The 14,575-nt window shown below is 36.4% G+C and overlaps 1 protein-coding gene across 1 annotated transcript in view; it reads left to right on the top strand.

The window, feature by feature from the left end:
• The window catches only part of GLT1D1 (glycosyltransferase 1 domain containing 1), a gene marked incomplete at its 5' end in the record, with an annotated part of 55,297 nt that overhangs the window by 20,976 nt on the left and 19,746 nt on the right, over nt 1-14,575 (top strand). The window contains 4 exons of the mRNA XM_009587155.1: nt 203-239; nt 1,452-1,508; nt 9,368-9,463; nt 10,550-10,599. Coding sequence (XP_009585450.1) covers nt 203-239; nt 1,452-1,508; nt 9,368-9,463; nt 10,550-10,599 — 240 coding nt within the window. The remainder of the gene's footprint in view (nt 1-202; nt 240-1,451; nt 1,509-9,367; nt 9,464-10,549; nt 10,600-14,575) is intronic.

The raw sequence follows: 14,575 nt of genomic DNA, 5'->3' as shown, positions 1-14,575 counted from the left end.
GTTCATAGTAAATGTAATTTAAATTGCTGACTGTTGGCTTTTGGTGTTACTTAAATGTATCTTTCTAATAGTGTGTTTTGATTTTTAATAGTCAAAATCACACTGATGTGCATTTTGTTATACTAGTTGGGTTTTTTTGAAAATTGAACAGATCTTTTATGGTGAACTATGAAAGTTACTTTTCTTCTCCTTCTCTTTAAAGCCAGATGCTAGGAAGAAAATATATGTCCAAACTCAAGGTGAGAGTTTTGAAATATTGACTAAGGCATTCCATTTATTTGCATCATGTGTTTAGTACCTGTATGTTTATATATCTACCTTTTTTGCCCTGGAAATATTTTGCTGAAATGGGTATGGGGTTTGAAGTCCTAGCTCCACTGAAGTTGAGGTTTTGCCATTGACTTTAATTGAGGCAGGATTTCAGTCTCCTAGCCTGAATTTTCAACTCATTTGGTGCTTTTAAAAAAATGTTTTCCCACATACCTTACAGTAGGAATATGAAAGATAAGGTAACACCAAGCTTTCTCCAAAGCATACAGAAGTTAGTAGCCTAGGAGCACACCCTCAGTCTGATTTCACACAAGATGCTGAGTGATTATTCTCTGAAGCTCCAAATTCCTTTAAGTGCTTTAAGATGAGTTCCCAGAATAATGACACCCAACAAGTATCTAATCCAAAGTATATTACTTAAGTGAGTAGTCTAGGGAACACTCAACTCAGCATTTTAGATGTGGTTACTTAAGCTACAGCTCCTGATTTTATTTATCTAAAAATAACTGTCTACAGATTCCAAAACTCATTCCATTTTGTGTATTTCACTTTCAAAGAAAATAAAATTATTTTCAAAACTGCTATGTTGAAATAACTCATTGTAAGCTCTATTTAGCCCATATTCAGTCTATATTTGAGCCCCTTGTGAGGTAATAGTTAATTAAGAGATAAAATAAATGAATAAAATAGTTTCATTACTAAAATAATTAATCTTTAACATAAGGCAAACCAAGTAAATTCATATTCAGTTTAGATTAATATTTAGTTTTGATATAAATTTAATTTACTTTCTTTGCCTTATGTTAAGGACTTGGGTCTCAACTGACCTGTGTCTGTTTTAGAATAATATGCTCCCTCAGATAATAGTATCTCATATGTAGATTTTAAAAGGCCAAATTTAGCATGATGTAAGTGAGCTTAATTCCCTGGGTTGCTCAAGAAGTTCATACACTGTGTGATTGTGCAATATTTTCAATTGAATCGCAATCTGATGTCTATGAAAGGATTGTGCAGACAACCTGACATTGTTGGGAAGAGAAGAACTTGAGATGGGAACAGCTGTGTATGGAATTCTGTGTGCTCGACAGAAATACTGTTTTCTTAGGGCAAGACTTCTAGAACCGTAGTTCAGCCATCCAGGGACCAATCAAACATGTTGTGTTTCTCTTTTTTCAATACAGGAATTAAGACTACACCCAGTGAAACATTTGACTGGTATAGATTTCTACAAAATGCAGGTAAAACTCACTTTTTTTCCTTTATTCACTGTATTTATTCTTAGTAGATGTCAATGATGAAAGAAATTTAGAATGTGAAGGTTAACTGATCATGTAATAAAATGACTTAATGAAATGAAAAATGAAAAACTCTTAATATTAGATTCAGGCACAATATCGATCAGATTAGTTTGGTTAGTAAACTACCCAGACTGCCTCCAGATTTCTGGTCTGTCCAGGGCTGAATTGCACCAAAAGACAAAGTGGTCATGACATATGGGTCAATATCCCTTAGAAGGTAAGTTAGACCAAAGCACCAGTACCTGAGCATGCTGTGCTTTACAGCTGTGTGATAGAAACTGTGGATGTCTTTTGCAGAAGAGCAGGTGAGGTGAAGAAGTGGTGAAGAAGGGAAATACGTTTTGATGTTTTATTATTTGGTCTTGATCTAGAGCCTGTCTCTGTTTTCACCAAAGTAATGACATGTAAGGCAGATGACCTAATTTAAAGTCACCTGATCTTGGCAATGCTTTAATTGCTACAGCTACCTTTCCCCAAAAGAAGAATTTTTAGGCATTTTACTGTGGTAAAAATATTTCAATATTATATTCATCAATCTGATCTCGATGGTAGAGCTGTTCCGTGTGTTACGAATGAATCCTCACTATTCAATTGCTTTATCACATCAGTAAATGTGTGCCATTATTCAAAACCTGTGTCCAATTTTAAATTGAGCATTGTGAGGTTATTTTGTTCTCAGTAAATCACGGCACACAAGCACAGCACCACTAAGATTAATAATTTTCTGAAGTGAAATGATTTGTCACTTGCTAGCACAGCCTTAGTGTTGATTGGATCTCATGTCCAACCATTTTATGATTAAAAGAGCAGTCAACAGATTGAGGAGGGGGAAGCTCCCCCTAAAGCGCATTTTATCTAATATATTAGAGACAGTTTTTTGCCTAATGTGTACTAATGCAAAAGTGCAAAATAATTCATAATGTACACGAAAAGCAAACTAAAATGTGATGCTAACATCTGTGCCTGTTAAATAATAACTTGAAAACTGGCATCAGATTATTCAGTATTGGTTTTTATGATTGTTTCATCTCATTTATCTTATCAGTCTTGTCTCTATTTCCATCTCTGGTGGCAGCCTGCAATTTCCACTTCTTTTAATATTGCACATGGAGGCAGGTTTTTTGGCTGTACCTTTGTGCTTACCACAGACTAATTAGGAGTACCCACTGAATTGCTTTTCAGGGGATTTGCAGTTTTAAAGTGTTTAAAATTCTACTAAACTTGGAGCAATCAGTAGAAAACTATAAAAAATAGAAGGCAGTTTTGCTCAGAAGAATACGATTTTGATAGTGTAGGCTTGCACAATGAAGTGCACTTGAAAAGATCCCTAGCTTTTATGCAGATAAAGCTGTCCGATCTCATTCACCTCATGGCATTTATGATCCTTTTTTTTTAAAAAAAGACTTTTTTCATGAAGTTCTATTCCATATCTAAAGGCACGTAATGATTTTTGTGGGAAATATGTCTCCAGATAACTCTTGCCTCTATCTTTAGCAGTATCCTTGAACATTTGTCAAATTCAGGATTCCCAGGACTGAATGTAAAGAAATAGCACATGCCCTATAATGCAAATTATAATACATTTGAGGCATCAGTGTTAAACATCCTTGGTGATCAGGCCATACATTGTCAAGTTATTCTTTAAAATGAAATAGGGTCTTCAGAATATTTCAAAAGTGTTTGAATAGAACAGACTTCTTATGAATATTCTTTGTTCTGATTTTTTTTTCAGCCTTAACATTTGACTCAAGTTAAATATAACACCAGTACATAAATAATCTCTTTAAAGCAGTGCAGTGGCTTCAAAAATAATTTAATGGTAGATTGAAGTGAGTGGCAGAATGCATCAAATATATTTTACTGTGGGAGACTTCCACCCACCCCCAGCCCCCAAATGTGAATGGCACTAAACCAAAGGAATCCTAGCTTTTTCTACATTTCATTTGATAGTTTGGGTTGTTAACATAAATAGCAATTGCCTAATACAAACTGAAGCAGTGCTGGGAAAAGTTTTTTATTGTTGTTATTATGGCTGCAATACAATCTCAGTACAAAAATCATGGAATTAGTATTTTTTTCATAGTCTCAGCAGCAGACTTGAGAGTTGCAGAGGTGATGTTTATGTAGTGTTAGTGTGCTAGCTCCTAGCTGCAGTATTTTCAGTGGCTAGCTGTTAAAACATTTATCTGCAAAAAAAGAGCTTTTAAAGTTAATTTGCATTCTGCTTAACAGTCAGCTTCACAGTGTTTGTCTTATGTGGATGAGAGACTGTAAACAACAGTAGCCAAACCAAAAAACTGAACCAAGTGCAGATTTCAGCACAGACTTCAAGAAGACAATATTTTCAGTATATTTAGTAACTCAGACTATTTAGGGAAGTACTACAGCCTGTGTCAGTCTGGAGGTCAAACCAGATGATCAGAATGTTTTTCTCTGACCTTATAATACAGGAATCTATATACAGCATAATCAGTTTTGTTAGCAATTTTAGATGCCTGTCTGTAGACTTGAGAGAGACAATGAAAGTTCAGGCTTTTGCTGAAAACTGGTTGACAGAAAATGACAAGACAGTCCAAGTAAATGTGAAAACTGAGATTGATCTTCTCTAACAACTTAGCTCAAGGATGGAGCATAGCTACTTAAGATCACAGACAGGCTTGGCGTCACCATACCATGATGAAAGGCTCCTTTGATTTCAGTGGAATGTGGCTGAAGCTTGTAAGATGTAAACCCTAATAAACACTTAGACATCATGTGATTAGAAGACATAGATAACTAACAAAGTCCATACTAATGAACTGAGAAAGCTCAGCTCGTCTACCCAACAAATAAGACTAAAAACTGGTTTCCTGGAAGGTGACAGACAATCATAGGATCAGATGCTTATTGCACTATCAAATAAAATATGCAATATACTTTTGTAGTTTGATTTTTCTACTCTCAGATAATTTCTGCTTCATAGCATGTCTATTTTCAGAGCTTGAAAAGTTTACATAACCTGTCATGACACAGGCAGGGTTTTAGAGAGGCATGGTATTTTCCTAAAGCTATGCTGGAAAAAAAGACCCACATAAGAAAAATGAAATAGTAAAAGTTTGTGCAGATATATAGCTGACCATAGAAATAATGATATGGTAGCAGCACTAAACTGTGTCCCCCAACAGATCTGAAAGCATAGAGCTTTTTTGTTGCTGATCTGTTAGAAATAATGAGAAACAGGAAAAAAGGATTGCTGGAGAATTCTGGAGTCTTAATTTTCCTGGATTAGTAGCCTGCCCCTGGAAGTTAACAGGTTCATTTAACTTCTGTTGTCTTCCTTCAGATAAGAAACAAACTAGGAGCCAATGAAATCTTAAATAATAAACTGCTTATTTCCAGTGTTGCATTATGAAAATGTTTTCCATTTTTAATATACTTCGTTCTCTCATTCTGTCTTGCAACTGAAGACCTCAAAACAGTTAACCAAAAGTTAAATCCAGTGCCATTGCCTCATATCAAGCAATTATTAAGCTTGCTTGCAGATGAATGGGCAAGTCTAGATGGATAAGTCTAGATTTGAGAAACTGCCTCTAGGCCACGCCGTGACTCAGAATCACAGCCAGCAGGAGAACATGAATCCTGAGTATTAATCACATTTCATCCATTAGCCAATGTATTTTTTGCCAGGTTCCAATGCTATCAACAAATACACTGGCACAGCAGTTGGATACGCTTTTGATCATGCATTTCATTCTGAAATTTTAAGTCCAATGCTACATTGCTGTGTTTCAATTTTGAGCAGCATAATACCACGTCTGCTCCATCATGAAAAGGGAGTTGCATGACTGTGGGAGTTCCATGTCAGTCTTAATCTTCCACTGTGTCTGTCTCATTTCAGCTCACCTGCAGTTCATTTTGTTACCATCCCCGTGGTCCTGTGTGGCATGTCAGGACAGCATACCATCAAGCTGCGGAGAGGAATGAGTTTTCATAATCCTATCAATCACTGTTCTTGTTTTGACCTCTCACATCTTGCTGAACAGGTGACCTGCTAAGCAGGCTCACGACTAGCTGTGGCCAATGTGCAGCTGTTTTTTATAGATAAAGCCGATGTAACAAATCAGACTACAGCCAAAGACAAATATTGACAACACATGTTTAAAGGAGCCTCCCTTACTGACATTAAAGAATTATTTTTGACACTGAAGGAGACATTGATTACAGTGGCTAGGCTTGATTTGCATTTAGTGTGTAATGATTCTGAAGGATGGCTGGAAAACATGTACCGTGCAGGCTTTTTTTTTTTTTAATTGCCAGTGATTATGTACAAATCTTTCCATTTTGTATATTCTTTGCAAAGCAAACAGAGGGATGCATGAGCTAAGAGATAATGAAGCACAGTGTGCCGTTTCAAATCTTTGCTTTTGTAATACTAACAGAAACGGGGACAAACAGACACAAGCATTTTTTTGTTATTTGGGTGTTTGCATGTCATTCAAACAAGATAGTGACACAGTGAACGTATCAAAAGAGCAAATCAATTGATTGTGCCATATTGATGTATTTCCATTTCAGAACTGAATCACACAAGGTGGTAGCATCTTATTTCAGATTAATTAGCCTATCTGGGAAAGGCAGAATGATAGCAAAAATTCACATACTGAAGGTCTTGTTTAAGCTCAAGGAAAAAGAAAAAATCTCTTCTTTCAAATACCAGTTTTCACCCAGCTGATGGCTGTAGCTGGTAAAGGCAGCTATTGCAGTTATTCTCTTAATATGTTCCCCTTTTCAGTGTTCTTGTGAGGACAAAGCATACTAAAATGATTGCTTTCTTGTACAAATGGCTACTTTTTTTTTTTTTTCCCCACAGCAGGGGTGCTAGCAAGGCTTGAGAAAACAACAGGTGGGGAAAAACTGATGCAGGCATCATCTTGATGTGTGAATTTAACCATTTTCAGTGATTGAGCAGAAAGCTAACAAGATACACAAGTGCTGCTGAAGTTTGATCTTAAGTAGACAGAGAATGAGTAAACTCCCAGCACTGAACAGTGGCAGTGATGTGCTGGTAATGCAATCTTCTCAGGAATGTCTTTATATGCTTCTAAGTGGATTGAGTGGGAAGGTCTGCCTGCAAAAATGAATTAGGTGATGACTAAGATCTACAGCATACAATAAAAGAAAACTACAACTGATTCTCACTTCACTAAATTGAATGGCAGAGGCAAATCCTTTTTTGACTAGCCCTTCTATGACAGTTTTTAGAAATGCCATGTGGGATCCAGTCTGTAGTCCAGTGTACCCAATATATGCAAAAGTACATAAAAATTCATGATAGACAAGTAGGGCTTTGTAAAGTTGCAAGAAGGGGATAGTCTGCAGTGAGAGTTCAAGCTTGTGAATGTCTTTTCAAAATAATAAAGGTCAAATAAGTGGAATATTTTCATTAATATATATTATTACTAGTGAAATAATTAGACTGTTATTGATGAGATTCTTGGGAGAAGTACCTTTAAATGCCACAGGAACTGAATGGCAAAACCCAAATTACAAAGTACAATTACTTTAGGGCCAGTTTCCTGTTTCTCTTTCGAGTTAAGGTTTTTGTACAGGGAGCAGAACGGCAGTCAGGACTGCACAGGATCGGTCTATTACGGCTTTTCATTGTCAGAGCACTTTAAACCCTTGCCTAATAAAATGAAAAGACTGAAAGCTTTAAGAAACAAAAAGATGTTAAGAGCTAAAAAGAAGCAGTTATTTCAAGCATAGTTAAAGTTGATTAGTGTACTGTCACATCAAGAGTGCAATAATTCTATAGTCTCTACGTGAGAACAGGAAGACCTGGTTTCTCACCACTCTCTGACTGAGCTTTCAGTGCTAACTTTGAGTTTATTCCAAAATAGCCAGAGCTGAACATCAATAGGTGGAAGTTCATAATTTAAAATTAATATTTGTGCCATATGGATAGTTAAAATGCAATCTGAATTTTGCTGACACTTTCTAGTAATTTGTTTTGTGTGAGTTTATGTCATGAATTGAAACCACTGCTGCATGTCTTAAAACCAAACAGTATTAATGGCCCATTGCACCAGAAGAATGGCTTTTTCCATCCAAATGTTTGTGTATTATAAATTACAAATTATTGCTTGGTCCAATAACCAGTAAAATATTGCTTACCATGTCTGCTGCAGCCACTCTTGACAACTCAAGCTGTTTAAATTAAATGAAACAGACTCAATAATGAACCCTGTGACAGGGAGCATTTAAAAGGCCCTGAATTGAGTTTTTATTTTAAAAGCAATAGCACTTGAGTATGTTGTGAATCGCCACTCTCTTGATTCTCCCCCTCCCCCAGAACAGAGGTTTGATGCAGAGCTCATGTTAACCCAGTTCCTTGACATGAAGGGAGAATTCCTGGCATATTTCTTCCAGGGCCTGGAGCAGACCCTGCAGTTAAGTTATACAACACTGTGAGGAAACACAAGCCGGTACCAAGTTTGAGTGATCTTAAATTACAGATTGCAGCAATTCAGTGGTGCTGTATAAGCAGCTGAGTTGTTCCTGCAACTGGTGGAGAGTGGAAGGGAAAGGGAGGAGCAGGAGGCCTCAGAGAAGGGAGCTCTGCAGTGTTCAGCAGCAGCAGATCACCGTGCCACCACAACTGTCCTGCTGCCTTCCTCTGTTAATCATAAATCCCACAGACAGCCATTCTGACCATGCAGCATAGCCCTTCTGGTGGCTACGTGACATAGCCCTGGCATGGGACCCATGCATTAATGTCCCACAAACAGCCTGCTGCTGAAGAGCAGCAGTTTGATGCTCCTTGTTGAACTGCCTAGTGTTAGATAATACATCATCCATCCTTGCTCAATAAATACATGAACTGAAGGACAGCGAACTGATTTGTTCAGTACGGTAAATCAAACATGAACATTTCAACCCCTCTGGTGTTTATTAAATTATGTTGTTGTTATGTGTGTTCATTCAGCAATTTGTGAATTATGTTGTTTTATCATAAACACATTTTACTAAAGTTCATCACATAGTGGCCCTTCTTCAGAAGTATGTTCTGAATTAATTCTGCTGTTATAGAGCCAATGGCAACTGCAATATCATACATCAGACCTTCTTTTTCTAATATAGCCTACAAAATTATTTTTTATGAGTTGTTGCTGTGTATTTGCGAGAGAGATTTTCAATGTTAAAAACTCCCATGTTGAGATTTTTTCCCAAATTATTTTTCACTTGTGTTTCTTAGCAATAAGGTTAAAACAAATGCTTTGCAATAATTTAACTTCTAGTTAATTATTCTGTAGCAGTGCTGGAGTATTAGGGGTAAATAACTATGGGACATTTACCTGATCTTTTATAACAAAAGGTGTCAGATCAAGAGCTGTAATCCCTACAGCCTTTGATTAACTAAACCTCACAATATCCTTGAAACAGGTGTTATTATATGGATGCAATTTTTTTCTTCTTATGGATAGAAAAATTGAGAAACACACTGATTTGTACAGTTGCCTTGTCAGTCAAAGCTGGGTTCTGGTGTTCAAAAATATCAGCCACTGGCCATTTCTCCAAATCCTGCACATTCACTGCCTCTGGAAATAAACTCCTGTGCCCTATAAAATGATGTGCATGATTAAGTTCTCCACTGAGTTGATTTGAGGGTTGATGCGAGAGCAAGAAATAGAGGGAACAATAATGGGAATTTTTCAGAATCCACGCTATTACTGCTTTTACCACTTTATGTGCTCATTCATGAAACAATTTGGAGTGTTCAGCTTTATCTGCATTCAAACTTTTAAAATTATTTGTTACAGACATTCCTACAGATACAGGCAGTTTACATATGTTTCTTCTGATATGCGGACTTCGAAGAGTCAAAGACCCTCTGTATTTAGTAGATGTATTTTCAGGTAGGTACCTGCTATTTGAATACCCTTGTTTTGTCCCTGGATGCCGATGCATCTCTTTTAATGTTTCTAAGTTTGGCATAAGCTGTTTTATTCATTGCAGAAAACTTCATAACATATTTAGATTTAAAAAAAGAAATGCTCATGTAACAGAATTGATCTGTTCAACACATTATTTCTGTACTGCGTCTTTTCCAGCCTGCTGGGAATAACAGAGCATTAAAATCAAAGCAATATTTGATGATTTTACTCGCTGGGAAAACTATTTTGCTGTTATATACAATATTAATGGAACACAAAAGAAGAGGTCACCTACTTCAACATAACTTTTTTATCTTACTGTCCTGTGGCTGTTACACTGATTTGCATGTGTGCTAATTAATATCATTGAAGTTACAAGCAAATTTTACCACCCATCGTTATGGCTCAACACTGTAAACTAGGCTGAATTTTTCTCGTAGTCACATAGGTGAGTGTTTTGCCAGGTTCTGTTTAGGTCTGTAAAAGGTTCAGGTGTTCCAGGTTGGAAATTTAGCCTCCACTACTCAGCTTACTTTTATAGGTCTTTACCACCTTGTGATGCTTAGTAACAAATGTAGTTTATTAAAGTCAAGTAACTGGTTTTGTTCTATTCTAGTATTGAAAGAGCAGCAGATTTCTCTTGTGCATTTAACTGAGTATTAATTGTAACGGTTGCAGTTGCTTCCACATGTTCCTTTACATAGGAAAAAATTTAAAAAATTTTGTCTTAGTGGCCACAGTCACTGCATTATATAGAGCATTGTTTTCTTGAGATGATTCAAAAGTAGTACCTGAGCTTAATTAAATAACCCTTGAATCATAAGAGATTGCATGAAGCAGAATGCTAAATACTAACTTTCAGATATGCTAATCATTTGAATTCTGAGGAGTAATGTGAGGGCTGAGCATGAAATCTGGTATACATTCAGTCTTTTAAGTTGTAATACAATATTTGCCTAATCCTTCTTTATTCATGCAGCTATTTACATTGATTTCAGAGAAAGAATTAAATTAAATTAAAAATTAATAATTTTGATTAATAAAAAAGATCTTGCTCTTCTGTTTTAGATTGGCACAGAAAGGATCCCAGTGTCCATCTGGGCATAATTGGACCTGCAGTAAGTTGTTGTTGTGATTTTTATTTGATTTGTGTGTTTATTCCTAAATACTTCCATTTACTCGCATCTGAATATTGTAATAATTCTTTCCAAACTGAATCTGTGTCAGAGGACTTCTAACTGTTACAGAGATAAGAAGGTACAAACCTAGCATTGTAAAGGCTGTTCACAACACGTCTAAACTGTGGAAGCAATTCCAGTGCTCAGGACTTCCAAAGTTCAGAGTTCTGCTATCAGCTAAAAGGCCTCCTCACTCAGCATGTGCTCGGCTTTTGCATTGCAAGAGGGAAAGCAGCTGAGAGGGTTTTTCTAAGAGGATATGCACTGAGATAGCCCAACTCTATTAAGTTAGATTTTTACTAATGCAAACTGTTATCAATTACATTAAAATAGTTTACAGCAGCTGTAGATTTGTTTTACATATACAGATTTTTTTTGTTTAGAAGACTTGGGCTAGTTTTACAATGGGCATTTCCAGCTGGATTACTATAATTTTATGTCTAGCTCAAGCACATGACTTGATAATGCTATTAATCTATTATGGTCTTTTAGAACAAAACATTTAATGTTTCATTTGACTACAGAAGCAACTTCTGCAGATAAAAAGTATCAGAATATTTGGGTTTTAATATTGGCTTCTGTTTTTATTCCTGTGGGATAGTATAAATTTTTTTAGAGAATCAGAAAGTACTAAAAATGTGAACTCTTGCAAATAAAATATTAGAAATGCCCATTTCAATATGAATAATTTACAAATGAACCTATCAAATATTTTGAAAGGCAGCAGTTGCCATCTAGAAGAATTTTTTTAGCAGGTATTGTTAATGAGGATTTTTAATACTGTGAAGGTGATATCAGATGCTTATTATCCCTGTTCTTACATCTTCTGTTCACGTGGAGGATTGCGTCTTTGTTCCATTCCATTTAGATTTTGCTGCCATTTCTGGTAGTCTCAATTCGTACACAATTAACAGTTGTCAGCAGGTGCAAAATGATGTTAGGTTTCTGTCTGACACCAGACAGCAAGGACAGAGCTTGAGCTGACAAATAAAATTGGTGAAGTCTGTTTCACATTTAGAATCTGAGTGCACTAAAGCCTGGGATACAGATATCTGAGAGGGAAGGTGGGGCTGAATGAAATAAATTAACTCAGAAACTGAGTTGTTCTTATATGTCCACATCTCAGATTAAGCTTGGAGTTGGTATCATTCCTTCCAAATGAATTATATGTATTTTAGTAAAAGTGCTGGCCAATATTAATGTGAGATTTCATTTTTTACCCCTAAGTCATAAAGATCCTGTCTAACAAATTTGGAAGTTACAACTTCTAATTCTCTCTTTTCACAACTGGGTCAATCAGTTAAATGGCAGCTCTTCTGTGATTGCTAGCTCTCTTTAGGTAAAACGTAAAAGTTGGGTTGCCATCTCAAAATGTTGTCATGAGTTTCTCAGCAATGGTTTGCTTTTCATGAAGCACCAGCTCCTGAAACAGTTTAAAATCAAAACTACCACAGTCCTTATTATGAAATAATCTTCTTCTAGTTGTGGAGAAAGGTTTGAAAATTTGGGCTTATGAAGCATGAAGATAAACAAGAAAAACTATTGAACCTTCCCAACTCCACCCCATCATTTTTAAATCAAGTAGCATGATTTTTGAGGAAGTAACAAGACTGAGCTTCTCTGAAGAAGGAAGCATGCACCACTTCAGCCAAGTCTGAATCTGTTCTGAATGCTTAAAAGGGAGTGAAGGGCTGCATAAATTTTCTGCCAGTCCTTTCTTTTCTAATGGTCTCTTAAAACTTGGTGTTTGAGTATCCACCATTGTTTCCAGTTATTTCCACTTTGAGATCTGTCTGATTTCACCTGCAGAAAAGGAACCATCCATGAACATGTAAATGTTTTTATGATTTCTGTCAAGTACAGTGCTGAAAAAGTGCAAAATGCATGGTTATTTTCAGAACCATGAGAGAAAGATGAGTATTTCCCAAATTGCAGTCTAACCAATACCCTACCTAAATATTTGCTAGCACGGTATTTGCTGTGGGTCAGATCCTCAACAGTAGCGACTGCACTGTAAGTTGGTGAGGGAGAGGGGGAAAGATGCCTCTGAGGCACCGAAGTGCTTCTCCTAATTCTGTGCAAAATGAAGTTCATTCCCACAGCTTCCCACAGCCCTGCACAGGGACCAGGTAGAGCTGCAGGGAGACTGTTCTGCTGCTTCTGCTTCTTGTCTGTTGCCTGTGTCAAAGGAACATGCTTTACGCTAAACTAACAAAACTAATTGCAGGACTTTTGAGAAAGAAATCAGTTGTGCAACATGTATATCCGTAGCAGCAGAAGTCTTGAAAAGGCAGCCCATAGTCTTAATCTAACCAGTGGAAAAGGTGTGAGTAGGCAGCTGAAACAAACTCGTGCTGATGCTGAAAGGGTACTAAAAGCTTCACTGTTTCATCTGGGTAATGTGTTCGTGTCTCTCTATAAGTCTCATCTCTGATTCATCTTCACATGAACCTGAAAACTTGCAGGCAGTCTGTTCTATAGGAAAATAAATAAAATCTGAATGGGCAAACAAGAACTATTTTTATATTTTCTCTTCAGTTTTGTTCTTTGTAAATTTTGTGACATAGAATTTTATTTTTAAAAGCTGTTTTTACATTTTTATTTTATCTGTGTTTTTTCCCATGCTAATACACAAAATGATTTGGAAGTGAACTGGTGTGGAAGGCAAATCCAGAGCAGGTGTAATGAAGCTGTGCTTTAGAATCAAAAGATGCGCTTGCTGCCTCCAGTGAGGATTTTAAACATTTTAGTCATCTTTTTAAATTTGCTTCACTTTTTCATAAGCTAACATCTTTACAGTAAGCTACCAGAAATAGCCCTGTGGCAGTGCATAGGTGGGATCAAGGACTGAACCTTCTTAAAACATTTAAAAACATATTTCTCCCATAGTACTAAAATATGGATGAAAATAAATCTCAGCTAAAGGGTGAAAATAAATCTCAGTTCTATTGGTATTTAGCTCTACTTTTCCTATTCATGTTACTTCTCAAACCACAAAATCCTAACAAAATCAGTGCCATTATCTGTGAAGCAAGTCATGTTTATTGTGAATATTTTTAAAAAGCCCATTAAGATTATATTAATTAAGAATATAAAGAACAAAAGGCCCACACGCTCGTTTCTGCTTTGCTTCCATAAGATTATAACCTTTTCCTTACATTTGCTATGCATGATTGTCTCAAATGGTGCAACCTAAGTAATGTTGCAGGATTGGGTCCTTATAATGTAAATTTTTTAACATTTATCTCCTCTTCCGGTTTTCCTTTTGTTCTTTTCTGTAATGAAATTTGAAACAATAGCTGATTTTCAGCAGCTCTGTATTCCAAGAATAGAAGCTTATGAAACTTGAAAAAAGGCTGCAAAACTTGTGTCCAGCTATTGAAGCCCACTTTGTACTCTCTGCGTAATTCTTAACCGTTCTTGTAGACAGTACAGAATATTGCTGCGTTTGTAATGATACTGTTTTTCATTGACAGCTATTTTCCATCTGTCCAACTTCTTTCCATGCCTATTGAGGCAGTTTTAGTTGAATATCTGCCTCCACAGATGGAGAGACCTATCGGGTCAGGTTGCCCATCTATTTATAATGATGGTTGTTACCTACTGTATGTTTTCTGGGCTAGTTCTAAAATGAAACAGCTGTTGGCACAACTAAACTAAGCAACTAGAGGAAGTCTAATAACCTGCTCCAGAATATCCTAGAGCACAATAATTAGGAACATCCGATAGGAGAGACAGATACAATTTCAAATTCTTTAGCCTGCTGAGGAATATGAAATTCTGCCAGCTTCATCCTGAATAAGTGTCCTACTCAGTGAAATATTTTTTAAAAGCTAAGAGCTACTGCTACCATTAAGCTGACAACTCTTCTAAACCTTTGTTTGCTTGTTCTTCAAGAAAAACTCCCTGAAAATGA

This window comes from Fulmarus glacialis, unplaced genomic scaffold (genome assembly GCF_000690835.1).
Source record: "Fulmarus glacialis isolate BGI_N327 unplaced genomic scaffold, ASM69083v1 scaffold15331, whole genome shotgun sequence".
Lineage (NCBI taxonomy): Eukaryota > Metazoa > Chordata > Aves > Procellariiformes > Procellariidae > Fulmarus > Fulmarus glacialis.
Note: the sequence above shows the minus strand (reverse complement) of the source record. Positions and strands in the feature narration are given on the sequence as shown.